Below are 27,640 nucleotides of genomic sequence, written 5' to 3'. Positions count from 1 at the left end.
ATTCGAACCTGCGACCGTAGCGGTATACACAAACTCCAACAAAGTTTGGTATTAACCCATTACGTATCTTTGTTCTTTACCAACATGGTCTTCAAATTGTTCATGACGTTCCGATTGTCTTCGCTTGTACGGAGGTTACGTCTATAAACGGTCCATAATCTCACTTTAATTTGCAATTTCATTATAATCTGGCTTTGAAGCGCCGCCTTTAGATACTGACGAGTAATATTTGACGTATTTCTTTTGTGTGTGTGTGTGTGTGTGTGTGTGTGTGTGTGTGTGTGTGCGTGTGTGCGGATGTGTGTGTCTGTGTGTGCATATCAGTGTCGGTATGAATGCTAGCTTTTCTCTCTTCAGTTACAGTGTATGAGTATTTGACGCTATTAGTGCTATTTCAAATGCATTTAGATTGTCTTGTACAACTAACACCTTTCTGAAATTAGCAACGCGCAGGGTTGCTTTCAGTTCCTGATACTGGTGAAACAGTTATTCAAGCAGAGGTTGTACAGGCAAGTCATTGCTTACTATGGCAAGTGAGTGAATCGTATAGTATAACACTAGGTTTATTCAACAAAATCGTTACAAATGGTCTGTCGAAGAATATAAATTATTATAACTAAGTTACAATGCAGTGGTGTCGTATACAACCAACACTTTTTTTAAATCAGTTACACTCAAAGTTGCTTTCAGTTCTTCAAATTACTGTAACTTCTTCAGCAGTGAGTATATCGCACAATATAAAAGTAGGTTCATTATAAAATAAATCAATACAAAAGTTTTGCCGAAGCATGTACTAAATTACTAATGACAGTTGTTATTAAGTCGCAATGCGGTGGTGGTACTATTGGCCAATTTGCCCTTTCGTCTTCAATTTCATAGACTTGCCTTCAAGAAGAAGTTCACTAGTCTTAGGCGATACATAGAAGAACTCTTCTAGCGTTGTTTGGTGGTTATCATGCAGCATTATTCATAACGCAGCAGTAAGAAAAAGCGGTGAGGATGGATTTCAAAGTATTTATAGCGTGCGTATCGTGATCACACCACTTCATTTGAGACAAAGGGACCATGCATCTGTAAATGCAGGGATATTCACGACGCCTACGGGGTTTCAGAGGACGACTGGACGAATACTACAATACATACACAAAACAGACGTATCAGTGGATGGAGGATCTCTCCAAGCTTTTAAGTAACGTTGGAGATGTTCAGTATGAGCATTGTTTGTGACTCGTAAAACGTAAAAACAGGCGGAAGAGCACGTACGTGCAATTCACTGAAGTCACAATCGCTGCTGTCTGGGAAGGCACAACGCCAGCAGCCCGCTTTGGAGGTCTGTTCACTAGTCTGCCTACCTGCAGGAGCGAGCTAAGTCAATGCGACGTTACGAAGCAGCAGATTTGTCTACATCAGTGGTCATCAAACTGCGGCCACAGTCAAGTATTTGTGCGGCCCGCGGTTCCCAGTCGTGTTTTATAAAATACTCGTATGCATATAGCAATTAACATCTGAATTCAGGAACATGAACTAACGTTAAGACCTTCATAAGAGTATAGTTTTCCTCGTTAGTAACAAATAAAACTGCATACAGAGACGATAAGTTTTAAGAGATGTTTCATTTAAGTTGACGCTGATGAATTCGGCTAAGCTGAGCCCTTACCATAGGGGCTGAAGGGTAAGTAGCTTCGTTCCTCCGGAGTTGCATGACGTGCGAGAGGGAATGTTCTGTTTCTCTTCCATTACTGACAACTCACGTGTGTGCACGATTCGTTCTGATCAATATGAAAGTAATATGTCATGACTGTACGTTACAGACGGTCCTCAACAAATACGGTATAAGTTTGTAGCAAGGAATGTGGAATTAAATTAAGGATTTTGTCTTACAATACAATGGGTAGCAGAAAACGGACATTCAAAACATGTAGCAAACATTTGTGATCGTGCCACATATTGCATAATGCATTTAAATACGTATAAGTTCAATTACTGTTATTAACCCGTTAATCATCCGCTCACACAGACAAAACAGCAATACTTCGTCCGGTAATTATAGTGTTAAAACTTAAGAGCCGCTATGACGGCAGAAATCTGGAACAGAGACCAAGTCACACGAAGTGTTCCGAATTGTGGCGATTTTTAACGGTTAGTACTTTGGAGATGAGCGGCCAGATTATCGCGCCCTTCCGTAAATTGTCCATTGGAGGTTCATAACACATTAATTTATCTAGGGTACCAATTAATAACTACCTCGTTACATATGCGCCCCGAGGTGAAGCGCCACGATGTCAGCATTTACTCTTGGGCAAAAAAGTTTCGGGTCCACTGGTCTTCATCTTCTGACACGTCTGCTTCCTAGTGGTGCGCTTTACGACTGCTCTGTAGTTCGTATCACGAATCAAGACTTTTAGCGATGTTGTATCCAGTTAAACGTGTATGTTTTATTGTGTCTTGTAGGTTTCGAGTAATCGGCATCTGAATCCCCCGGAGGTACTTTAAATCTGTAACTATGTGAAAGCCCTGTACTGGCAAGAAAGGAACTCGAGGAATAGATACTGACAAATGTGGAGTGGTGCGGGTACAATACAGCGACCTCGTGTGCGCTGGTTCCTGGACGTCTTCGCTGACGGCACGGCTCGCCAATAGCCACTGCTGTTGGCTGGGTCGTAACGCGGCGCATCACCAGTGGTTTCTTCTGCTGCGGTAGCGGCGCTCGGCGCGCATCCGCCGGCGGTTCCGCTGCTGCGCCCGGTAGCGGAACAGCGGCCGGAAGGCCATGGACGCCGCGGCATCCATGTCGTCGCCGCCGGCCGCGTACTCGTCTTCCACGCCGGTAGGTGCCGCTGCGTCCGTGTCATCGCCGTCGTAGGTGTAATAATAGGCGTCGTCTTCCTCTCCGTTTACAGCGTGCTGGTCAGGTCCGCTGGTCTGTGGTTCTGCACTCGGTGAGACATCTGTTCCAAGTGTTGCGTTCGTTGTGGCTGGTGTATTCTGGGCCGGAGCGGCAGCAGTGTTGCTGAGGAATGCAGCGAGCATCTGGCAAACAGAAAAGTTGTTATTAGATTCTGTACTTCTTAGCCTAACGAAGATCAACACAACCAAATGGAACAAGGAAAGAAACGTATTTCTTTTTATAACGGTACTTTGCGGGCAGGCGTGTCAATTAGCATCATATCTATTAAAATCGGGGAAGAATTGAAAAGGGGAAAGTAATACGAAACTTTAATAACTGCACAGTATTACTAAGAAGCAATATAACGAAAAGTAATAAAAAGCAAATTAGCAAAGACCAAGCGGGACAGAAAGATATGGGGGCGCGTTTGTTTTTTAATACATATAAAAGCACATGTAACACATTATTGAGCTCTCTACCTTCAGTTATCGCGATCGCGGTAGTCGATGAAAAAGTGGTACGCGATTGCGAAATTCGTTAAGGAGATTATTTAAAGACTCTTCAAGCACGTTTATAATACATTACGTGTGACGAAGTGATCAGAGGCGTTTATTGTCGGGCGTTTATTGTCGGGTGAATTGAAAATTATTCCGACAACATAATTCGAACTTTGTGTTAGCTGGTAAAAATACTCTTTGGAAACTATTATGGTTGTGGAACCCACGAAAGTTGTACGCAACGGAAGGCTATAGTTTACGTAATTCCGCATTTTTTAAAATTGTGAAACGCGTGTGCGCGGAACATTAAGAGAATCTTATCCTTGGACGGTTGCGGGGGTAACTGATACAAATAACGCGCCAGCATAAAAATATTCCGCTTATTAACAACCAGATATTAATTAACGGGGACCTAAAATACTAAAAACAGTGCATACACCGTTAAATTGAACCCTGCGTGTAAGAGACAATGACATCGAACAATTCGAGAGCGAAGAATAGACATTTAAGTGCCGAATCGATAGCCTGGGTAGTGTCGATATTTGGACATTATATGACATGCGTTATTCAGAACACGATATCGACCATTTTAATACTGGAAAGAACGATAGGATCATCACCCCCCATCCCGATTCATATTTCATATTTAGTTAGCGAGAAGAAAAGTGATGATAAACAAACTACATTTCAATTTTATCCACGATTTTGGCTTCATTACGTAGTCTTGACTACATGATAACGAATACCTGTGGAATTTGTATGCAACGTATCGTCATAATATTTAGCCAACCAATATTGTGGGACACCAAAAATGTAAATACATGAAATTGTTCTTACAGCGGATGTATAATGCGTGAGTGCGACGAACTGTATTGAGAAACTGAACATCAATTACGTACTTGCATGTTTATCTGCGAAAATGGTACTTGTCGGTACATCAACATAGAGTTAGAAAAGAATCGCTGGAACATTGAAAACTATTCATTAATTGAACATCTAAATACGAATAATGCTGGTATCACCAGAACGTGTTCTTTCTCCTCACCCCCGTGGCAGTAATTGAATTAAGAGTCAGCCGGGAATAACATTTAAATCAGTTGACGACCATTGAGCTAGCGTCACAAATTTTCAAACGTCCACTGCCATGTATGAAGGTGAGTGAAGCTACGAGGGTTAACTTCGATCGAGGGGTGTCGTAGTGATCGTATTGAATAACATTGAACGGTCACATTATCCAATGAATCAGGAAACTGACGACATTGAACGGAAGAAAAAAATAATGAAACAAACTCCATCCCTTAAGTTGACCTTTCTTACTTTTTTTTTTCTTTCCTCTCCTACATTACCGGTGCTTCAGCACTGTGACTCAACATGAAGATACTCGATTATACAGCTAAAGAAGATTCTGATATAGGAGAAACGACATGATCGCCGGAAGATTAAAAATAGTTAGGCATGAAGAAAATGTAATTTATTTTTATTTGTACGAGGCGTATTTTTTTAAGTAAGTACCGTTTTGAAATTAAGAAAAGACGTGCTAAGATATGTCAATAATTTTATTTTTACATGAAAACCTGTACCTTAATCTACTTTTCTACATAATTTCCGTCAATAAGGGGGCACTTTTCATAAAGTTGTGCCAGTTTTTGAATACCCTCCCCATAGAAGTCTTCCGCCTGACTTGTTAACCACTGCATCACCACTGTTTTGACTTCGTCATCATCTTGAAGACGCTGACCGCCCAGGTGTTTCTTCAAGTGCAGGAACAGATGGCAGTCACTGGGCGCAAGATCGGGCCTGTACGGAGAATGATCTAGAGTTTTCCATCGGAAAGATGTGATGAGATCTTTGGTCTTATTCGCCACATGAGGACGGGCATTGTCTTGCAGCAAAACGATGTCCTTGCTAAACTTCCATGGACTGTTGCTTTGATTCTGGTGTGACGTAGTCCACCCATGTTTCATCGCTCGTAGCAATTTGGTTTAAGAAATCATCACTGTCGTTGTGGTGCCACTCAAGGAAAGTCAATGCACTGTCTAAACGTTTGGTTTTGTGCACATTTCTCTCATCTTATTGTCCACTTCCTGCACCAAATTTTCATTAATGACCGAAGGGCGCCCACTCCGTTGGTCATCATGCACATTTGTGCGGTCATCTTTAAATGCTCTCACCCACTTTCTTACCATTCAATCACTCATAGTGTTTTCTTCGTAAACTGCGCAGATCTCATGATGAATATCGATCGCTTTTAGGCCTTTAGCACTAAGAAATCTTATAACAGCCCGTACTTCACAGTCGGTGGGACTCAACGATTGTCAGAGGCATCTTAAACACTCAATACACAACGTAAACAAGGAAGAATCAGACTGGAATGGCGTCATTGCGTAGATTAAGGTACAGGCTTTCATGTAAAAATAAAATTATTGAGATATCTTAGCAGGTCTTTTTTTTAATTTCAAAACGGTACTTACTTAAAAAACACGCCTCGTATTTTGGAGCGTCATTTCTCAAAAATGCTGTTATAACCAGTCTTGACTTCGTACCGCGTAATCCTCAGATGATCTTTTTAAAAGGAAAGGAAAAGATAACAGTAAAATAGTGAGAAACTTTAATCATCATTTGGCTTTGAACCACAAGCCATAGCCATGATTGCAGACTAAGTTACTGGAATTCAGGTCCTCCTGTTACGCAAACACTTGTTCTTAAAACCAAGATATGTTGCAGCATCTTTATGTTACCAGCAGTGGGTTCTTTTATTCAGTTCTGTGAAATGCAAACGTGGTTTAAGTAATAACTATTGCAAGGAAACTGGACCTAAAAGCAGTTTATGTTATTTGGTGATATTACCATATTTTCTACATTGTTGGGTTCTGTAGAAATTTCTTTACATTAGTGTGTGTGAACAGCGTACCTTCTGCTACTTATAATGATACTGTGAGTCTGACTGATGAGATAACAAATCAGCGTATCTATATATGAAGTTTTGTTATTCGAAACGACTGCGTGCTGTTCAGATGACCAATTGTCCAAGGTCTAAACGTTGACATGAGTGACATGTGTGACATATAAGCATAATCCCGACAGACCGTGCAAAATTGGCTGTAGTTCCTTGCCTCAAGAGCGAGTGGTAACGAAATTTGTTCAGGATAATAGTGTGACGAGAGAAGTAGGCATAGATCCGTCCAGGAGATCTATGTGACGATAGGATTGTCTGATTGTCTCTGACGAGTACATAGATGAGAACAGCTGAAATTTTAGAAGAGGTGAAAACGGGGAGGTTGTCATGACGAACCATTGCCATCAAATCAATGCATGCTGGGTTAAGACCTCAAGCTGCGATACATCGTTTGCCGCTGACATCATCCCACAGGCAACAGAGATTTAAATGGCGTAGTGCCAGATCCAATTGGGTGGTGTTTCGCGATGAACCTCGCTTTAGTTTAAGGTCGGAGGTCGTCGCCTTAACGCCAGTGTGTCCGCTGACGACATAGCGCCTCACAGAACAATGATTCTCCAGACCGCTACCTCTGAATCTCCTGCAGTCATGGTGCTGAGAAGTATCTGATATGACAACAGTACTGATTTCGTAATTATTTAGTTGAGACTGAAAGCTTGCAGGCATGTTCCGAGAACTGTAACCCTCGTGGTCACAATTTTCACTACCAGAGTGCCAAATAGCATATTGCCGTAAGATAATGCAAAACCCGACTCTGCTGATCGAACCAAAATCCAAGGAATGTACGGATCCTCGTCTGACGTCCTTGGTAACCCCTCTTTCACCTAGGGAGCTTGTCTGGCACATGATCGTGAAACGTTTATTTTCATACCGGCCTCCGTCGAGCAGCCTTCGTCTTCTGACAACACGTGTTCCATGCGTGGTAAGAAATTTCTGAAGATGACATTAGGAGACTCTCTCCATCAGTGGCACAAAGAATACAAGCCATACTGATGTTTATGAAGGAGATCAGTTCAGATTGTAATTACAGTTTAATTATTTAATATCCCTTATGTTATTAACGGCTACACAAAGTTTGACAAATATCGGACCGGTGCTTCACGATACAACACTTCCCATTATCGTCGATGTAGAATGGACGTTTCTTGTATGACTAGTGGGGCTGGCTGAAAGGTAACGTACGCGCAAGAAATGGTATACGAGGAAGATTTTTCCATATAGCTTTATACATAAACGTGATACAAAGTGTAGTTCTGTAGGACTGCAAATCAAAATCTCTTATCGTTCATTGCAACACAGCTAATAGATATAATGTGTACTGGGCTAAGCTGCTAATGGTATATCATATCACTAATAACTTGACGATCTCCTGAAGAGACACAAACAAAATTACACAACAATCTATTTCGAAATTTTTCTTTCTCATTATCCGTCTGATAGGTATGATGTACGTGTGGAAAAAGATCACGTGGGATATGATTCGTTAGTCCAGTTGACATACTCCTCCTAGAGAATTATCTTTATTATTTTTCTTGTTACTGCCTTATTTTCTTCCTGTTCCTAACGAACAACGGGCGGGTGTCGACTATGTTAGTGTCAGTTAACAGTTTTTAGTTCCGACATGATACGTTGTACGCCTCGGATCTTTGTGTTACGAGCTGTGTGCACCTCCAGATGTTTAACGCATTTAAAACATTTATCCGTTATTGATGTGGAACATGCGACTACGATGAATATGTGTTTTCAAAAATAATTGCAACCAGCAAACAACTTGTTGCAGTTAGTTTTGAAAAACCTTTAACATCATTTGTTTTGCATTGAACTACGCAATCTTCGTTCTATCTCCATATCAAGTACATTTTTAAATCCATAAATAATGTGATATTTGGTGCTTGTAAAACTGAACGTGATATTTCGTTAATACACGGGAAATGTTTTGTGAAGCGGCGAAAGGAAACACAGTACGTTGATTAATTGTGCCCGAACAAAATAACTGTTCGCCTTTCGCCTAAGACTTATTACTCGAAGCTAAGTATATCCAAGACATCTGATGTATTGAAACTAATCTTACCGTCAAATTGTGTGTTAATGGTGTCAAGAGAGGTAGAACACCTGCTAACTGTTACGTAGAAAAGCTAGGTTGCAAAATCAAAGTGGCTTATCTGGTGCATAACGCCCAGTCCTAAAAAATGGTTGCCTCTCTAACGGCTTCTAGGGGCAACAAAAAATTGATTTTCAACTTTTCATATTGTTACGGACTAAATTTAAAAATTTAAAATGCTTTCATAATCTAGCCATTAAGAGGTACACTCTCACGCTAAAAGTTTAACCCACAAAGACAAATATTTCAGCCAGAAACAAAGTATATGATTTGAGGCAGCGTAACTAATCGCGCCCAGCTACCAAGAAATTTTTCTTCGAGTATTTGAGAATAAGAGCAGGTAGTGATTCCAAACAAACAGCCGGCCGCTGTGGTCGAGCGGTTCTAGGCGCTTCAGTCTGAAAACGCGCGACCGTTCCGGTCGTGGGTTTGAATCCTGCCTTGGTCATGGATGTGTGTGATGTCCTTAGGTTAGTTAGATTTAAGTAGTTCTACGTTCTAGGGGACTGATGACCTCAGATGTTAAGTCCCATAGTGCTCAGAGCCATTTGAACCATTTGAACCAAATAAACATTACAGATTTGTTTAAGCCTTTACGAAACATTTTCTCACTGAAATCCTCCGCAAAATGACGGAGGGAAGAAAAGTTTGTCACTTATTATACTTCCCCTGGTCATGCAGTAAAACTGAAGCATCAGGCACTACGTTTTTACTTACCACTTCTTTAGTACAAACTATTCACAACACATTTTGCAGAACACTCACAATCTACAATTTAATTAAAAGCACTCCGTCTTCAGGCCACGAGTGGCCTACCGGGACCATCCGACCGCCGTGTCATTCTCAGAGGAGGATGCGGATAGGAGGGGCGTGGCGTCAGCACACCGCTATCCCGATCGAGTAGCTCCTGAATTGGCATCACGAGGCTGAGTGCACCCCGTAAAATCACAACAGCGCACTGCGGCTGGATGTTCACCCATCCAAGTGCCGGCCACGCCCAACAGCGCTTAACTTCGGTGATCCCACGGGAACCGGTGAATCCACTGCGGCAAGGCCGTTGCACAATTTAATTAGCATCTGTGAAACTGTTTTTCTTAGAATGCTTAAATATATCAGTGACGGTATCCTTGAAATAGCCCTAACGACAACGTAAGTATCGCAGGAACCGGAACTGTTTTTGGCAGATCTCACGTACCGTCGGAGAGACATTGGAAAACTGCGGAGACAGTTTGCAAAAAATCGCAAGAAATTAGCGGAAGGAGTCACTCACGAGTTCCACTGTATTACCAGTAGTCCAACTAGCATAACGACCGTCTAAGGAATAAAAATCAATGGGGTACAATGTTCGAGCGGCTCCTCATAAGCCACACATTTCTACAGTCAGTACTAAGCAGCGCTTGAGGTGAAGTAAAGAGCGGACGCCTGGAAACATGTAATTTGGAATGATGAATTACGTTGTAGTCAGTGAGAAACCAACAGAAGGAATTTGGAAATTTGTGGTAAGTTCCTATTGGGCCAACAAGCTGAGGTCATCGGTCCCTAGGCTTACACACTACTTAATCTAACTTCAACTAACTTACGCTAAGGACAACACACGCACACTCACACCCATGCCCGAGGGAGGACTCGAACCTTCGATGGGGAGAGCCGCGCGAACCGTGGCAAGGCGCCTTCGACCGTGCGGCTGCCCAATGCGGCTCACCAGATGGGTTTGACTTTAGCGAGTGCCTAGAAACTTTACCTGTCATCATGCGTAGCGATAGTTTTGATGTAAAGAGGACGTGGTGTTACGGTAACAGTGTTCTCTGTTATTGGGCTTAAGAAAACACTAAATGTGGAAGGTTATAAATGCATTTAACAGCATTGTACACTGCCTACTGCAGAGAAACAGTTCGGAGACGATGATTGCTCGTGTCAGCATTACGATGCCCCCTGCCATAAAGCATGGTGTGTGAGGCAATGGTTTGTGGACAATAACATTTTGAAATGGATTAGTCTGCCCAGAGTCCAAACTTCAGTTCAGTGGAACACGTCAGGGATGAGACCCTGTGTCCAGCATCACTACATTCACTGATTTCAGCTTTTGAGGAAGAATGGGCTGCCATTCCTCTATAGTCCTTCAGAAAACTCACGGAAGCTGTCCCCAGCAGAATTCAAGTGATCCAAAAGGTGAAGAGTGGACCCCCCCATGTTAATGTCTACTAGCAGGTGTCCGGAGAGTTTTGATCAGATAATGTACGAGGGGTGTTCAATAAGTAGTGCAACATATCATTTTTCCTCAAAGAAGGTTGGTTTTCTTCAGGATTCCAATAACCACACTATTCTCCACTCCTTTGGCTATAAAAACCTCATTTTTCAACGTAATCTCCTTTCAATGCTATGACCTTGCGCCACCTAACTGGGAGGGTGTATGTCCGCATACTACTGGTCGAGAGCCAGTGTCTTCCTTCATCAGTAATTTCTCCATCACCAACCTCCTGCTTCCTGCGGGGTGCATACTTCATCGGGCCAAAGAGCTGGAAATAGGAAGATGTCAGATCTGAGCTGTGAAGCGGATGAGGACGATCAGTCCAATGAAGTTCGTGAGCTCCTCTCGGGTGCGCAAAACTTGTGTGAGGCCTTACAATGTCTTATAGAAGGAGAAGTTTGTTTGCAATTTTGTGGCGACAAACACGCTGAAGTTGTGAATTAAAAAAAAAAAAACTGTTCGGATATCTGTGAATTCCTAAGGGACCAAACTGCTGAAGTCATAGGTCCCTAGACTTGCACACTACTTAAACTAACCCATGCCCGAGGGAGGACTCGAACCTCCGGCGGGAGGAGCGGTGCAATCCGTGACATGATGCCTCAGACCGAGCGACCACTCTGCGCGCTAGTCGTGACTTCAGTTTTCTGAGGGCAGGACAGTCAATCTGAGAGCTGATCATTCCACCATGTGGGAGGACATCAGTCAGAATCACCGCTTCAGACTTCGAGAAGACCGTCGGCATGACTTTGCCGGCTTAGGGTGCGGCTCTGAACTTTCTCTTCGGAAGAGGGGTGGTGTGGTGCCACACTGTGAATTGCCGTTTTGTTTCCGATTCGAAGTGACGAATCAATGTTTCATCGTCTGTGACGATGTTCTAAAAACAAATTGTCCCGATCAATGCGCAGGTAATTCCGCACAGAGACTCCTTCGTTGCTCGTTTTGTCTTCCGTTACGCATCAAGGAACCCAGCGGACGCACCCATTTGAGTACCCCAACTGGTGGACGAGTGTGTCAGCACTACCCACAGAGACGTCCAGTTGTGCGGCGAGTTGTTTGACTGTGATCCGCCGATCACACCAAATGAGAGTGTCCACACGTTCAAACATTGCACAGATGTGTGCAATCGGACAGCTCAAGGGACATCGGAAGGGTTTGTGCGAACATGTTTCGATGATGACAGACGCCTCGCTCAACGACTCATCGTGCTTTTTTCCACTGATAGGACTCCGTAGACATTCTGCTAGCGCCTATGAATATCTGCGATGCTCCGGTTTTCTGCCAGGAGAAACTTAATGACAGCTCTCTGCTTGGAACGCACCTCCGCTAAAGAGACCACTTTGAAGGCTATCACTTATCAGAACTTCACGAAACTACAGGGGCTCAAGCGGGAGTATTCCACGATTTCCCACAGTAGATTCCGTATTCGTTTAACCGCAACTGGCCTAGAAAAAATGTGTAACATTAATTACTGAACGCCTCTCGTATTTAGCTATCAATACAATTTTTCCTATTCATTACCTTCTCATGTGCATGACGTCTAAATCAATTGAGGGAAGGCAATCGCGATTAAAACTTCACCACTTTCTGTTGAGGCACATGATCACTTAAATTACTAGCCTAAGAAGAGACATAACATATACAGGGTGATTCAAATGGCTCTAAGCACTATGGGACTTAACATCTGAGGTCATCAGTCCCCTAGACTTAGAACTCCTTAAAACTAACTAACCTAAGGACATCACACACATCCATGTCCGAGGCAGGATTCGAACCTGCGACCGTAGCGGTCGCCCGGCTCCAGACTGTAGCGCCTAGAACCGCTCGGCCACTCGGGCCGGCCTATTGTAAGGGGCCACAACGGCCGGGTATACAGGGTGATTATAATTAAAGTTACACTTTCAAAACGCTGTAGAAATAACAACACTGATCAGAATGACGTCAAATTGTAACGGAATATTATGGGCGAAGGGGGAAAATTTATGGCAGAAGAAAAAAATAGTGGGAGAATTGATAAGTAGATGGCACTGTATGTGTCAGAATACGTAAATGAAAACACCTGTCACGCACACGACCCATTGAAATTGGTGTAAACACCCCGGGTACACGGCTTTTCCCCGTTTCGCGTCTGCGACGTTCGCCGTGACTGGCTCAATGCAGGATCGCGCTCTGCTTGCAAAGCTGTGTTACAAGAATGATGACTGTGCTCACGTCGCTCTGCAGAAGTGCCGGACACTGAAGGGTTTGAAAAAAAGACGTTGGTCCGATGACTTCCGTGGGTCTGGAGAAAATGGCTCGCAAATTCGAAAAGACGGGTTCTTTTGGTATGCAATCTGGTAGAGGGAGGAAACGAATTGATAAAACGTTAGCAGAAGCAGTGGCCACAGCAATGCAGGAGGAGACGAGTAGTGGTGTGCAAACATGTAGTGCACGGAGAATTGCCCGAACATTGGAAATGCCCGTGAGCACGGTCCGTAAAATGCTACGAAACATCCTTCTTTGTATCCATTCAAAATTACCCTTGTGCACAAGTTGCTTCCTATTGACCTGCCATAAAGAGAGATCTTTGCTTTAGGATTTCTTGCCTGCATGGAAATGGACAATGATTGGCCGTGGAAGATTTTGTGGAAAGACGAAGCCCACTTCCATCTGACAGGATATGTCAATACACAAAATTATCGAGTAATGCAACGAAAAATCAACACGCAAATCAACCAGTGCCACTTCATCCTGAAAAGGTCACTGTGTGGTGCGGGTTTACGGCATCATTTATCATAGGGCCATATTTTTTCGAAGAGACAAGTGCGTCCGGTCCTGTTACCTGTACCAACACCGGTAAGTGCTACGAGTGTCTTTTGCGCAACCACATCATTCCAGCTCTCCAACAGCGTGGATATGTGGATGGGATTATTTTTATGCAAGATGGCGCACCTCCGCACATTGCAAATCCAGTTGAGCAGCTGCTGAAGGCCATTATGCTAGAATTATCAGCTGCCAATTCCCTACAGCCTGACCGTCCCGATCACCTTATCTTAATCCGTGTGACTTCTGGCCGTGGGACTATCTGAAAGATGTTGTGTTCAGTGTTCCGATTGCAAACATAGCTGCTGAAGGCTCGCTTTGTGGAATACATTCTGAACGTGACCAGAGAAACAAAAATGGCTCTGAGCACTATGGGACTCAACTTCTCAGGTCATTAGTCCCCTAGAACTTAGAACTAGTTAAACCTAACTAACCTAAGGACATCACACACATCCATGCCCGAGACAGGATTCGAACCTGCGACCGTAGCGGTCTCGCGGTTCCAGACTGCAGCGCCTAGAACCGCACGACCACTTCGGCCGGCACCAGAGAAACACTTCGATCAGTTGTGGAACCGATTTTTTCCAACCGATGTGATACGACCTTGCCGTGATGGATGCGATTACGTAACAGTATCACACCTGTACACCCATGCACACTGATTATTACAGTTTGTTTAACGTCAAACGTACACCTTAGGCATTGTTGTATGATTCATTTGTCATTTGTAGTCGACTACTATTAAATTATGTTGTTTACAGCGCCATCTATTGCTACATTTTGAAACTATTTTTTTTCTTCTGCCATACGTTCCCTGCCCCCCCCCTCCCCCTCCCCTTTTCCGATAATATTCCTTTGCAATTTGACGTCATTCTGACTAGTGGTGTTATTTCTACAGCAGTTTGAAAGTTTAACTTTAGTTATAATCACCTTGTGTATCTTAATCTTCTTTTGACAATGAAAAGTTAAGGTTTGTTCTAGCACTACCCGGTTTTTCCAGTGTATGAAATGCCTTGAATTAAGCACGTGTAAAGTCTACCCACAACTTCTCGCTACATGGATTCAGCACTTGAAAATACACAGGGTCATATCTCAAAGGATAAACAATCGATCCAAGAACAAAGTGTTGATTTGAAGATGAGGTTGTATGCTGGAAATAATTCCATGCTCTAAATGAGTCCCGAAAATTAAAAAAGTAAGAATTGGAGAACTGGAAAACAACAGAAAATTACCCGAATTTCTTCATATTCTGCTATGTATAGGGGTAACAGATAGGCAGGTTTGTAAAAAATGGGTGATTAACGTTTATAGCAGTCAATTTAGAAGAGAATTGCGCAAAAAATACCGGGTCCTGGCTCCAAAACAATATGCTGTAATAAAGTGAACGTAAGCGCCCTTAGATAACTCAGGCTGACTCTTTATTATACATAATTATAGCCTCTTTGAGGAAATCAATTTCGGTTTTGGAGAAATTCACCAACATGGGAGGCAATACAAACTCGACGAATTATCTTGGAAGACAGGTGGAAGAGATTAAAAACTACGTTCATAGCATTGGTAGATATAAAAAAGGTTTGTCACATTGTTGACTGGAATATACTGTCACGGATAAAACGCAGGAAACGGAAGTTTACCTACATCTTGTTCTAAAAGCAGAATACTTCGAAGAAATTCCAAGCCTGCAGGCATTTTTCGTCGTCTCCGTTCCACGATATTTCGATAGGGCACCCGTCACTCATTCTCAGGTGAATGATGCAAGACGTCATCCGCTCACCCATCTACAGCGCGCTGTGACTATTCCTTGCATTCGTCAAAGTCGTGTTTCCAAACGGACCATACTTCCCGGCGGCAGCGCCCCCGCTGGTGGAACAGCGGAACTCAGCAGTACCAACAAGGGGACCATAGGTGCAGCCGTTTTAGAGAAAATCGAGTTTCCTTCTTTTAGACCTGCGTATATACTAACGCGTGGTCGCTAGCAGACACGGTGTCCGTAGACAGCTGATTACGTGTTATGAGGGCAAGGTACCTGCTTTGAGTGTCACTGCCGGTGCTTTTTATTATTATTACTCCCACGTAACTCTAACAACAGAGATATGATGACTGTCCAAAATATCAGTATTAATGATTCAGTTATTATTTGTACAATGTTTGTCCTGAAGAACATGAAATATTTAATTTTGTAAGGTCATCGGAATCAGATCATTATAGTATTTTTAATTGACATTATTGCACCTACATTTGTGACACGTATGAACACTACACGAATAAGGATGATACTTATCATAGAAAAATGTAAAGCAACAATTATTGTGGCATACATCACACGAAATGAACGCCGAATTTTTCCATGAGCGTGGTTTTTTAAATTTTTTTGCTGCAAAGCACGGGTATCACAGAATTTCGCGGCGTAGCACACCTATCTTATCATATCACCGAATACTGATGCAGATAACTGGTGATGTACGAATTTTGTGCAGTCTTCTCTTGAAGTTATCTCTCTATTGTATTCGACGATGTACAAGCAATTTTACAGTCGATTTATATGTATTTTCCCCTGTATGTAAAAGGCGCAGGGCTGCATCAACAATGTACTTTTTGGAGGAATTATTTTAATACTGCACTTTGGCAGGCCCTCTCCATGCCGAAAAATTTTAGTCGTACAAAACCAGTTTCGTTTGCCCCTCCTACGCATTAAGGAGAAAAAAAACTGTTCCTCTCTCACTTATGGCTTCAAGACGTCAATTAAATTTCCTGCATAGTGCTGTTGTGAGTTTGCCGGACTTTGAAGACGTTATCATAACGTTTTTGTATTTGTGTACGTAATCTTCATCTGATTTTCACATTATTTGTCCAAATGAGGCTGTGGTATCTTGCAAGCAAACGAAGACCGTTGGTAGTCATTTTCCAAGTAAGGTGACAACATATTGTGCAGTGTACGAATGTGTCACCTTATGCACATCCTTTCGCAGCACAAGATCCACCTTTGTTCCGCGTTCGACTAGAGTTCTGTCATAAGCTGACTGATTGGTACCCTAGAACAAACAGTAACAAATTAGCTTTGTGTGGTCAATACAAATAGTACTGAGCGTATGGCATCGTTGGCCCCCCGTTCGGGGAAGTTCGGCCGCCAAGTAAAAGTCTTATTTCATTATTTTACTTTAAACCTAATAGCTTGGGTATATGTAAGATTCGGAGGAAATAACTCAAAATGTCTTATATAAATCTCATCCGTAGGTGGAAAATTCTCACATTGCGTATACATTCAACAAAGTATCTGTCATATCATATCGTGTCTCGATATTTTACTCATCTGATGATGGTAATCCTATACGAAGGAATGTTCGATACGAGTCGTCGACTTTGACCAGCGACAGTAAACATGCGACAAAGATCATAAAAAGTATGGCGACTATAACGTGATGTTGCTGGCAATTTTTCCAAATGGGTTAAGGTATAGATAGATAACTTTGTCTCCGCAACCAACTTTTCCCCCTTTGGTGTATTTCGATTTGTCATGCGTAGCAACAACCGCTATGCACCATTATTGTTAAATGTAAATACATGTGTAAAATTGTTGAAGGTTCGATCTTAGAGTGAAATTCGTGAACAATTTCATCTCGATGTTGGTGTCATGCGCCGTAACTTATGCTCACGTAATAGTCAGTACATCCCAATGAGAGACTGTGGCACATTATTTAGTGTACAATGGTGTGCCACGCTGTACTAATAGTCACAGTGTTTTGTGGATGGGTTTTGCATTCCAGAGACGATGTGCATAAAAGCTTGTGCGTTGTGCTCAGAGGTAGTATTATTTCTGGCTATAACTGATAAACGCTAACACCTGATGGTTATTTCGTATTGTGCTTGGCTACTATCCAGTATGAAATGCATAAAGATCAATAACGCAACTACCTTGCACAAATGTAACAGAAGTGTTGCCATTACAGTTTGCTAAGACCTACATGTTAGATGTCAAGCATTACCTATAGTGAAAGCTATACTTCATTGACAAGGTACTTTGTGAAATCCAGCCATCCAGAATAACAATCGGTCCTTCACTAATACTAGCAGGACGGTAATCTTAATTAGTGGGTGAAAAACACTATCACCTGAGAATCACAAAGGTTGTTGCTATTTCAAAAGAGATATTTAAGACATAGGGAAGAAAAGCTAAGAAATTTGCTGGCGTGCCCTCCTCTTTAGTCAATTCCTTGTTCCTGGTTTTAATAATGCCCTCTTTAAGTTACCGAATAGAGTATACATTATCCAAGGAAGCTGTCTTCACGCAAGCTCTCTGCCTCTAACACTGTGTGTGCACCCTCCATATTGAAGTTTTTTAAGCTCACTGACAGTTTGGACGGGTGATGACAATTCGACGATTGTAAATACAAGTCCATGTGTAGACTTACAATAAACTGAATGTCCCAGAGAGGCATCGTTGTTATGTCTAATCAAAACATCCAGTTAAGGCAGACAATCATCATTTTCTAAATTCATAGTGAACCAGATGTTGCAATTAATGGAGATGTGACCTAGCACGCCGAAGAAGAACGCTGCACTGAACATCAAAATTGCATTAAAGAAACAATGGAGATAAGCATACGGAAAATCTGATGAACCGTGACAGCGGCTACCAGCTGGGTAACGCTTGGAACCGTTATCTCCTCCACGATGTGCTGAAATCGGAGATTACAGAGTGCGCGTCGAGTGGCAACGCTGACAATGGACGGTACGTACTTGCCCTCAGCGATTTGATTCATGTTGATAAGGTGTGTGGGTCACGGCTAGGACTTCAACACATGTAGAAACGAAGGAGCAACTCTCACTCGTTTTAGAGAAATGTAGTTTGAAAGTTTTACGCATGCAGGTGTGCGGTCGCTAGCAGACACGCAAGCGTGAAACTTTCAAACCACATTTCTCTAAAACGAGTGAGAGTAGCTCCTTCGCTTTTATTTACGTTCAATTCCTGTGCGGTCGCTAGCAGACATGGAGTCCGTAGCCAACAGAGTAACGACTGGGTTTCGTAAGCTAGAGGACTCTGGATCCAATCCCTCTGCTGCTTTTTTTCTCTTTTTAATGTTTTTTCCCTTCATAATTCTAATAGTAGGTTTATTATGATTGTACAAATTATCAGTATCTAAGGACTCATTTATTGTTAATATAATCTTCACCTTAAAATTCTTTTTCTATAACATCTTGGAAGTAGTTTATCATTATTATTGTATTCCTGCACGTAGGTCTCAATACACCATGAGCCCATTTTCCTTCATGGGTATAGGTATGGTACAACTCAACGCATGAACCCATTTTCCCGTTAACCCTGCAGTTAGTTTTGATCCACCAGAAACAGCTGCATGTGCACAAACAACTTTCGGTTGGTTGAGGGAGAAAGGGAACAGCGTTTACAAACACGAGGAATGCTTCATTCGAATGTTAGTCCCGAGTCAGTTACCTGTCAACGTTCCAAGATGTCTGATTTTACGTAAATGTATTGATGTGATCTCTACATCGACAACAAGAGTACGTGAACCTGATTGTGAGGTCGAATCGCTTTACAGCGAAGTTTCAACAGTATGATTAAAAAGGGCACTTGTGTACAGTGAACAGCTCCTGCTCCAAAACAATCTCATCGTTTCGAAACCTTCTGCATTAATAACACACGAACACATGGAAATGGGAAAAGAACTATTTTACAGAGTTTTCAAAACTATACCGGAGAAAAAACTCGTGGTACAAGACGGACCAACTGCCCACGAATACGTCAATGAAAAGGGTGTTTGATGAGACTGAAGAAGTCTCTTCATCTTCATCAGAGAATTACAATTCCATACAGAAGCAGTCGCAAATGGACGGCGAACATTTTTCCGCGATATTACAAAATTAGTGGTCGTCAGTGTAGCGATAGGGCATCCAGGAGAGAGTTTGGCCATTCTTCGTACAAAGGGAACTTCACCCTCAAAAGCATGAAAAGTTTGAAAACATTGGAATAACATATAAAACAAGGTGGAATACGGCACGAACAGCTTAAAAAGTTGGTTCGTGGACCTTATGATTTTTTTCATAGAAACTCGAGAATGTAATCAGAAAGTGACGACGAGAAATCTGCATCAGTGGGCTCTCGCTGCTGCTAGCCAATATCCTGATTTAAATTTTAAAGCTTCTGACACATGGGCCGTACTCTTCAAACGAAGAAACCGGATTCGTCAGAGAAAAATCACCAGATATGTATCCACGAGGGAAAGCGCTTCACTGCAGCAACTACATGATGCAGCAGCAAATTTCCGAATACATAGGGGAGTCTTCGTACCAAAATACGACAAGGATTTTGTTATTAATACTAATCAGACAGGTATTACAGATAAAAATACACGATTAATTTACATAAGTTGCAATAGTGTGCCCGCCTGCTTAGCTCGGTGGAAACGTGCTTGCCTCCGATGCAAGTGGGCCCGGGTTCGATTCCCGGCCAGGTTAGAGATTTTTTTCCGCTCGTGGACTGGGTGTTGTGTTATCCTCATGACCGGTGCGCAAGTCGCCCAATGTGGCATTGTGACTAGTAGTACAGCGTGGCACACCATTCTACACTAAATAACGTGCCAGAGTCTCTCATTGAGATGTACGGACTGCTGAGTGAGCATAAGTTACTGTGTATGACACCAACATCAAGATGAAATTGTTCATGACTCAAAATAACACTGTTTCTTCGAATTTCACTCTAAGATCGAACCTTCAACAATTTTACACATGTATTTACATTTAACAGCAATGGTGCATAACGGTTGTTGCTACGCATGACAAATCGAAATACGCCAAAGGAGGAAAACTTGGTTGCGGTGATAAATTTATCTGTACCTTAACCCATCTGGAAAAATTGTCAATAACATCACGTTATAGTCGTCATACTTTTTATAATCTTTGACGCATGTTTCCTGTCACTGGTCAAAGTCGACGACTCGTATCGAACATTCCTTGGTATAGGATTACGATCATCATATGAGTAAAATATCGAGACACGATATGATATGGAGTTAATACCGTAGAGATAATTTTTGTGCCTTCGTAACCTTACATTTATGATAAAAATGCTAGATAAATTCCATTGTGTGCGAGATTTTTGGCAAAAATTTTGTTGAGTGCATACGCAATGCGAGAGTTTTCCAACTGCGGATGAGATTTATATATGGCATTTTGAGTTATATCCTCCGAATCGTACAGATATCCAAGCTATGAAGTTTAAAGTAAAATAATCAAAATAGGAAACTTCATTGCAATTACCTATTACTTGCATAATGGTTGTGGGCTATCTATGTTTTTGTTTCCCTAACGGTGAACATAGATTAAAAAGATTGTACTAGGAAGAAACAATAGCAGAATCTCGTCCAGAAAAATATTTCAAAGTACGATAAATAGCGAAAGCCTCTTGTTGTAGCCACAAATTCAAAGTATTCGAGAAGCTTTCGCTTCGAGGTGTTACAAGAGCCATTCTACACTCCTGGAAATGGAAAAAAGAACACATTGACACCGGTGTGTCAGACCCACCATACTTGCTCCGGACACTGCGAGAGGGCTGTACGAGCAATGATCACACGCACGGCACAGCGGACACACCAGGAACCGCGGTGTTGGCCGTCGAATGGCACTAGCTGCGCAGCATTTGTGCACCGCCGCCGTCAGTGTCAGCCAGTTTGCCGTGGCATACGGAGCTCCATCGCAGTCTTTAACACTGGTAGCATGCCGCGACAGCGTGGACGTGAACCATATGTGCAGTTGACGGACTTTGAGCGAGGGCGTATAGTGGGCATGCGGGAGGCCGGGTGGACGTACCGCCGAATTGCTCAACACGTGGGGCGTGAGGTCTCCACAGTACATCGATGTTGTCGCCAGTGGTCGGCGGAAGGTGCACGTGCCCGTCGACCTGGGACCGGACCGCAGCGACGCACGGATGCACGCCAAGACCGTAGGATCCTACGCAGTGCCGTAGGGGACCGCACCGCCACTTCCCAGCAAATTAGGGACACTGTTGCTCCTGGGGTATCGGCGAGGACCATTCGCAACCGTCTCCATGAAGCTGGGCTACGGTCCCGCACACCGTTAGGCCGTCTTCCGCTCGCGCCCCAACATCGTGCAGCCCGCCTCCAGTGGTGTCGCGACAGGCGTGAATGGAGGGACGAATGGAGACGTGTCGTCTTCAGCGATGAGAGTCGCTTCTGCCTTGGTGCCAATGATGGTCGTATGCGTGTTTGGCGCCGTGCAGGTGAGCGCCACAATCAGGACTGCATACGACCGAGACACACAGGGCCAACACCCGGCATCATGGTGTGGGGAGCGATCTCCTACACTGGCCGTACACCACTGGTGATCGTCGAGGGGACACTGAATAGTGCACGGTACATCCAAACCGTCATCGAACCCATCGTTCTACCATTCCTAGACCGGCAAGGGAACTTGCTGTTCCAACAGGACAATGCACGTCCGCATGTATCCCGTGCCACCCAACGTGCTCTAGAAGGTGTAAGTCAACTACCCTGGCCAGCAAGATCTCCGGATCTGTCCCCCATTGAGCATGTTTGGGACTGGATGAAGCGTCGTCTCAAGCGGTCTGCACGTCCAGCACGAACGCTGGTCCAACTGAGGCGCCAAGTGGAAATGGCATGGCAAGCCGTTCCACAGGACTACATCCAGCATCTCTACGATCGTCTCCATGGGAGAATAGCAGCCTGCATTGCTGCGAAAGGTGGATATACACTGTACTAGTGCCGACATTGTGCATGCTCTGTTGCCTGTGTCTATGTGCCTGTGGTTCTGTCAGTGTGATCATGTGATGTATCTGACCCCAGGAATGTGTCAATAAAGTTTCCCCTTCCTGGGACAATGAATTCACGGTGTTCTTATTTCAATTTCCAGGAGTGTATATTGCCACCATAACATATTACATTACAAGAGACACTAAGATATCCGATAAAGTGCAGTTAAAATGTATAAAACGGTGAAGAATATCTCTTTTTCCTATAAGAAAAGTAAATAGCGCTCTCTGAGCTGTAACTGGTCGCAGACAGGTGAAATACCCTTGCGTTTATCTCTTTAAAGCTTTAAGGTAAGTTCATTCTAGCTATAGGATGCTAACTGCTAAAATGCCTACGAATTGCGTGTACAAAATTAACCGTGATTTTGTAGGGAATGTTCCTATACTAGTAACATTCAAAAAATGCAAGACACTTCCGAGTAAACCCCACGACGCACCATAGTGGTGTGACTTTGGAGATATACGTTTGTGGCAAATTTTCTGTTTTGTGCATCTCAATGCTCACTTCACAGATATTCCTGTTATGTGGTACTAACAACGGTAATAACATTTTCGAAGCGTCAGCTCCAGACACAAACAATACTACACTGAAAGACATTAACGTAACTGTAACACCCGAGTGTACGTGCGAAGTATATGACAAAGTGAGATGAAGAAGCATTTTTAAGATAACTCTTAACAATTGTTATACATTTTCGGATTCTCATTTAATAACTTCTCGCAGCTGAAATTTAAGCACCAATCAATATAGAAATTAATTTTTTTGCAAAAGTGTAATGTGTAATTAGAATCAAAACAATTCAACAGAAGATACTGCAATGATTCGGATGAGCTAATTGTTAGTGTATTGTTTTAAAGTTGCCCCGTTATGTTATAACGTATTGGTGGGTAAGTAATATCCCACATCCGCAAGTATGTGTATTATTGTTCGAGATGCTATCCAGTGAAGATACTGCAATGATTCGAATGAGCTAACTGTTAGTGTATTGTTTTAAAGCTGCCCCGTTATGTTATAACGTATTGGTGGGTAAGTGATATTCAACATTCGCAATTGAGAGTTTGTGTATTATCGTTAGAGATGCTATTCAAGCTAAGAATTCGCTGTGTAAGTAAATCTCACACCTACTCCTGAAATCATAAACGTGTTACAATAATGTTAATGTTCCCTGGATGGTACACACTGTGTGCAACAGTAATACTCGACATGTGTTTTATACGTAAACCTTTGTACGTATATGTTGGAAACGTTATGTGCTTTCCCAAATTGTTTCCTAAATGAAGGCGTTCGGTAGAGTAATTTACTCTTGGATTCGAGCAACGCTAAAGCTACATATCCGTGGAGAGCTAATTAATTTACTGGAACACGTTGCAGTGCAATTAAACGCACTTTGATTTCGATACACAGTATCGACGTAGAATTCGGAGAACACAGTTTAAGTTTTCAACGCAATACCGTAGGCATTGTGTTTCGTTGCCCCAAATCGAGGGACAACACATCATTTACAGACTCTTTCTGATCAACATTTGCATTGAGACGTACGTTTCTGTTTGTGGCTTGACTGGCTCACTTATGTAAAGAAACAAGGAAATTTTCTCTTGTAATTAGTCCACTTCAAATTTGAACACTTTATGTTGCAATTTTTCTTCAGTCAAACCCCCAAGACTTGAACCTGTTTTAACTTTACCTACAACTTTACACGGTAGCGTAATAGTATGGAAGTAGGTATTGGAGCTGTGTCCTATATTACCGATCGCTGGTATTTGTTACAGACATCTACGAGTAGGTCGTGGCTTTTAGAGACATTTGCACATATAGGAAAATTCTGTGCTCAGAATTTCACCACAGACAGCGGCAAACACAAAAACGCACAGATCAAAGATGATACTAATCGCAGATATGAGGAATTTTGTAGCAAAGAGACAAGAACACTTAGTTTCAAGAGCGCGAAATCCACGATGGTCCAGTTTCCACCATGAATAGACCCATGAAGCGAAACAATGAAGTTAATTATGTTTTCAAGCTTCGTCGACAACGAAGCGATTTCTTACGGATCACCGATTCGAATGGACAAAGATGGCAAAAATCCACCAAGAGGTTTTCAAGGGAATCAGCCGAAGCGGTCGAGAAGAGACTGTGAGAGACCTAAAATGAATAAGATATAATGCATTAACGGTTTCATCCCCGGAAGTCGAAGCTGAAACCGTGACAGACTTGTCTCCCGCAGACGGTGCTTTTCCGTTTTCGAAGCACGCATTACTAATTCCATAAATGGTGTGGGACTACCTTACCCAGCAGACTCTTTTGTAGTGTACCACGGATCCTATCAAGAATGAGAGATCTGAAAGGAGGCTGACGACGGAACGGAAGAAATGAAACCAGGTCAATATAAAGTCAAGGAGACTTTTACAGAATTTGTATATGAGAGAGAATTTAGAAGACGTTGAAAATCCATCATCGGACAGTACTTACCAGAAACACCAGAGATGCCATTCTGTTACCGCCTTGATGCAGACTGTGTAGCGACAGGCGAGATTAGCGGTATTTAAGACTTGGCGAGCGACTGTACACCTCAGGGGAATTCCCCGAAACACCTATCAACCCATGGCTAAGATCTTTGGAAGTTGTCCGGGGAACAGCCAGTGCCAAGTGACACGTCGTCACTTCATGGAACACATGCCTGTGGCGCGGCCACTGACGAAATCCTCAGTGCTGACCACCGCTTCCGGGTTAAATTCCGTCGTGTTCGTTGTCCGGTTGGTTTTCGAAACGCACCCATAATACCGTTTCATTCTTCTACGTGAATTGTAAATTAGGCGTAGTGATCATGATAATTTATTGGGTGAATTCTCCCAGTCCATACGTGGCATAACAGCAAATCAGTGTTTAACAGTATTGGTTAAAAACAGTCTTGGTAGCAATGTCAGTGTATTTTTTTATTTTTTGTATTTATTTTTCAACGACGCGTTTCGCCTTATTTAGGCATCTCCAGGTTATCTTTTCTAGATGGGCGCGATAGGCACCAGGATCTGCTCCTGTGAACGGGAATGCATTATGGGCGCGAGAGGCACCAAGATCTGCATAACGCATTCCCGTTCACAGGAGCAGATCTTGGTGCCTCTCGCGCCCATCTAGAAAAGATAACCTGAAGATACCTAAATAAGGCGAAACGCGTCGGTGAAAAATAAAAAAAATAAAAATAAAAAAAACTGCAACCAAGACTGTGTTTAACCCGTACTATTGGGTGAATCATATGGATCTAGATAATTGGGCGACTGTTTTTCTGTATGTGTTCAAATGGCCCCAAATTCCCTTTTAGTGAAATAATAGACAAATTATGTCGTTTACAGCTAAGTGCAAGTAATTTATTCCCTTTGTGCTAATTTGTTACCTTTGTGCGAGGAAACCTGAAGTGGTGGACGGGGATGGGCGGGTACAATAGGCTGAAAGCCAGAAAAGTGTTTGGCTTGTTGCTCATTGTCACCATTGACAATCATTTGTTCATAGAAGAGGCAGTGAGAGAAATACATTATTGTGAGGATGGCTTTATTTGGGCAGAAAATGTACGTGGTAATATTTGCTGACGACATAGCATCATCACCGAAAGTGAAGAAGAATTGAGATGAGTACTTAATGAATTGCGATATATGGTATGTTATGCCTGTAAAATGCTCATAAACCGAAAGGAAACTGATATATCGGTGTGTACAGCAGATGGACACGGTGAATTTCTGAATGCTGAACTTCAATAATATGCTCTCAAAGCGGTGGGTAGGTTCACTATCTCGGTAGTACAACAATCAAAAAAGGGAGGCACATCGTACAGTCGTAATATCTCTGGAGTCAGCATTACATTATGCACATATTTTCTACATTAAGCTGAAATGTCACGTGATCTCGGGACTACTCTGTTTGTTTAAGGCCAATTCACATTTCCCGTCACGTCACGTCAGCACATTCCACAATGCATTTCAAATGACTGTATCCTCTCAGGCCATCAACGAACCGTCAGGTTACGTCAAAGTTTCTCGGAAAGAAAGTTTGGCGGTATTGTCGTCTCCTAAAATCGTTAAGTTAATCAATGTTTGCCGCGCTCGCTCGTGTTATAGTAGTTGATTTCATGCTTTTGTTTTTTCATAATCTTTATTTTATTTTTATACTTATTTTCGGGGCAATTTTCAATAGTACCATGACAACTTGGACAGTGTTTTCATTGAGTGTTCTTCCAAAAGTGGAGACAGAGACAGATATTTGAAAGCGAAAACTTATTTAGGTTTACTATAACAGAATAGAGCTGACTCCCACAATGTATATAAATGAGAAACTAAGTTGACGGAGCAGTTTTCATTACATAAGATTTTAAGTGTAAGGTCAGCCTTAATGAAGGAGAATAATACAATTCTTTAAGACGTTATTAGTTACATAAGGAAAACAAACTGATAAGGTAAATAGGTTCCATTTACTCCTGTTGTAGCCATTGTTTGATGTATTTGTATGTACATATTTTCTGTAGGAAATAAATTCCGATGATTTGAAGTGTTTTCTCACTCCTCAGATCTTTACCAAACAAAAATGATCAAGAACATACGTTGTAAATTGTTTTAGATCAAAACCAGTCTCGGTTGCGAAAGTCAATGACGCGTTTCGCCCTTTTGGGGCATCAGGCATCTTTTTGCGTTGAGAGCTGTAGAACGTCTGTCTGTTGTATCAAATATTTTAGCTCATGCCGCGTAAAGCAAAGCTTCCAAAGCTCGTCATATATGCCTGACATACATGTGACAAGTAAAGACAAACTAAAGATTTCGTAATTTGCATTAAAGAAAAATTTTGTTACAATACACTCATTTGACTACTTGTTTGCAGTACCATACATCGTGCAGGCGGCAAAGCCCTCACTGTGATACTGCGCAACATTTGTAGCACTACCCTTTGTAAGGATACGAAAGGTGGTCAGTGAAGAAGACAGAGGCGCAACGATCAAAGCCTTTGAAATTTTGTGCTTGAGGACTGGACTAATAGGGTAAGAAATGAACGTTTCCTGCAACGTATCACCTAGAAAATAATAAGTAATAAAGAACATACAGATTCTAAGCTTTTGAATTACGACGTCAGCCATAGCTGAAACCTAGTTGAATGACCGTAGGTAGGAATTCATCACAGTGGAAAACTAAGTCTAAGGCAGGTAAGACACAGTAGCAAGTGAAGGGTAGCTGGAAGTGAAAAGACTAGAGGACTGCATCAAAGGGACATTAGCGTTGGTGATCGAAATCACATTGCTACATCGTTTGCCAATAGGTTTGAATCCAGTTGTCGTGGTTTAAAGAGATTTGATTGCCGTCGCTCGTCTCACC

General features: G+C 42.4%; 1 protein-coding gene across 1 annotated transcript; it reads right to left on the bottom strand.

Moving 5' to 3' along the window:
* Positions 1 to 567: 567 nt before the first annotated feature.
* LOC126259686 (uncharacterized) lies at positions 568 to 24,867 on the bottom strand. Its single transcript, XM_049956644.1, has 2 exons — positions 24,762 to 24,867; positions 568 to 3,030 (listed from the first exon to the last, which is right to left on the bottom strand). Exons 1-2 carry the CDS (start codon positions 24,780 to 24,782, stop codon positions 2,674 to 2,676), a joined length of 378 nt encoding a protein of 125 aa, XP_049812601.1. The 5' UTR covers positions 24,783 to 24,867; the 3' UTR covers positions 568 to 2,673.
* Between the last annotated feature and the right edge of the window lie 2,773 nt (positions 24,868 to 27,640).

The sequence above is a fragment of the Schistocerca nitens genome, chromosome 5 (genome assembly GCF_023898315.1).
Source record: "Schistocerca nitens isolate TAMUIC-IGC-003100 chromosome 5, iqSchNite1.1, whole genome shotgun sequence".
Taxonomy (NCBI): domain Eukaryota; kingdom Metazoa; phylum Arthropoda; class Insecta; order Orthoptera; family Acrididae; genus Schistocerca; species Schistocerca nitens.
This window is presented reverse-complemented; position numbering and strand designations above follow the sequence as displayed.

Coding starts and splice junctions, on each gene's coding strand:
- LOC126259686 (XM_049956644.1), bottom strand. CDS start 24,782: ATGGCATCTCTGGTGTTTCTG. Junction 3,031..24,761: donor TGGCATCTCTGGTGTTTCTG/GTAAGTACTGTC, acceptor TCTGTTTGCCAG/ATGCTCGCTGCATTCCTCAG.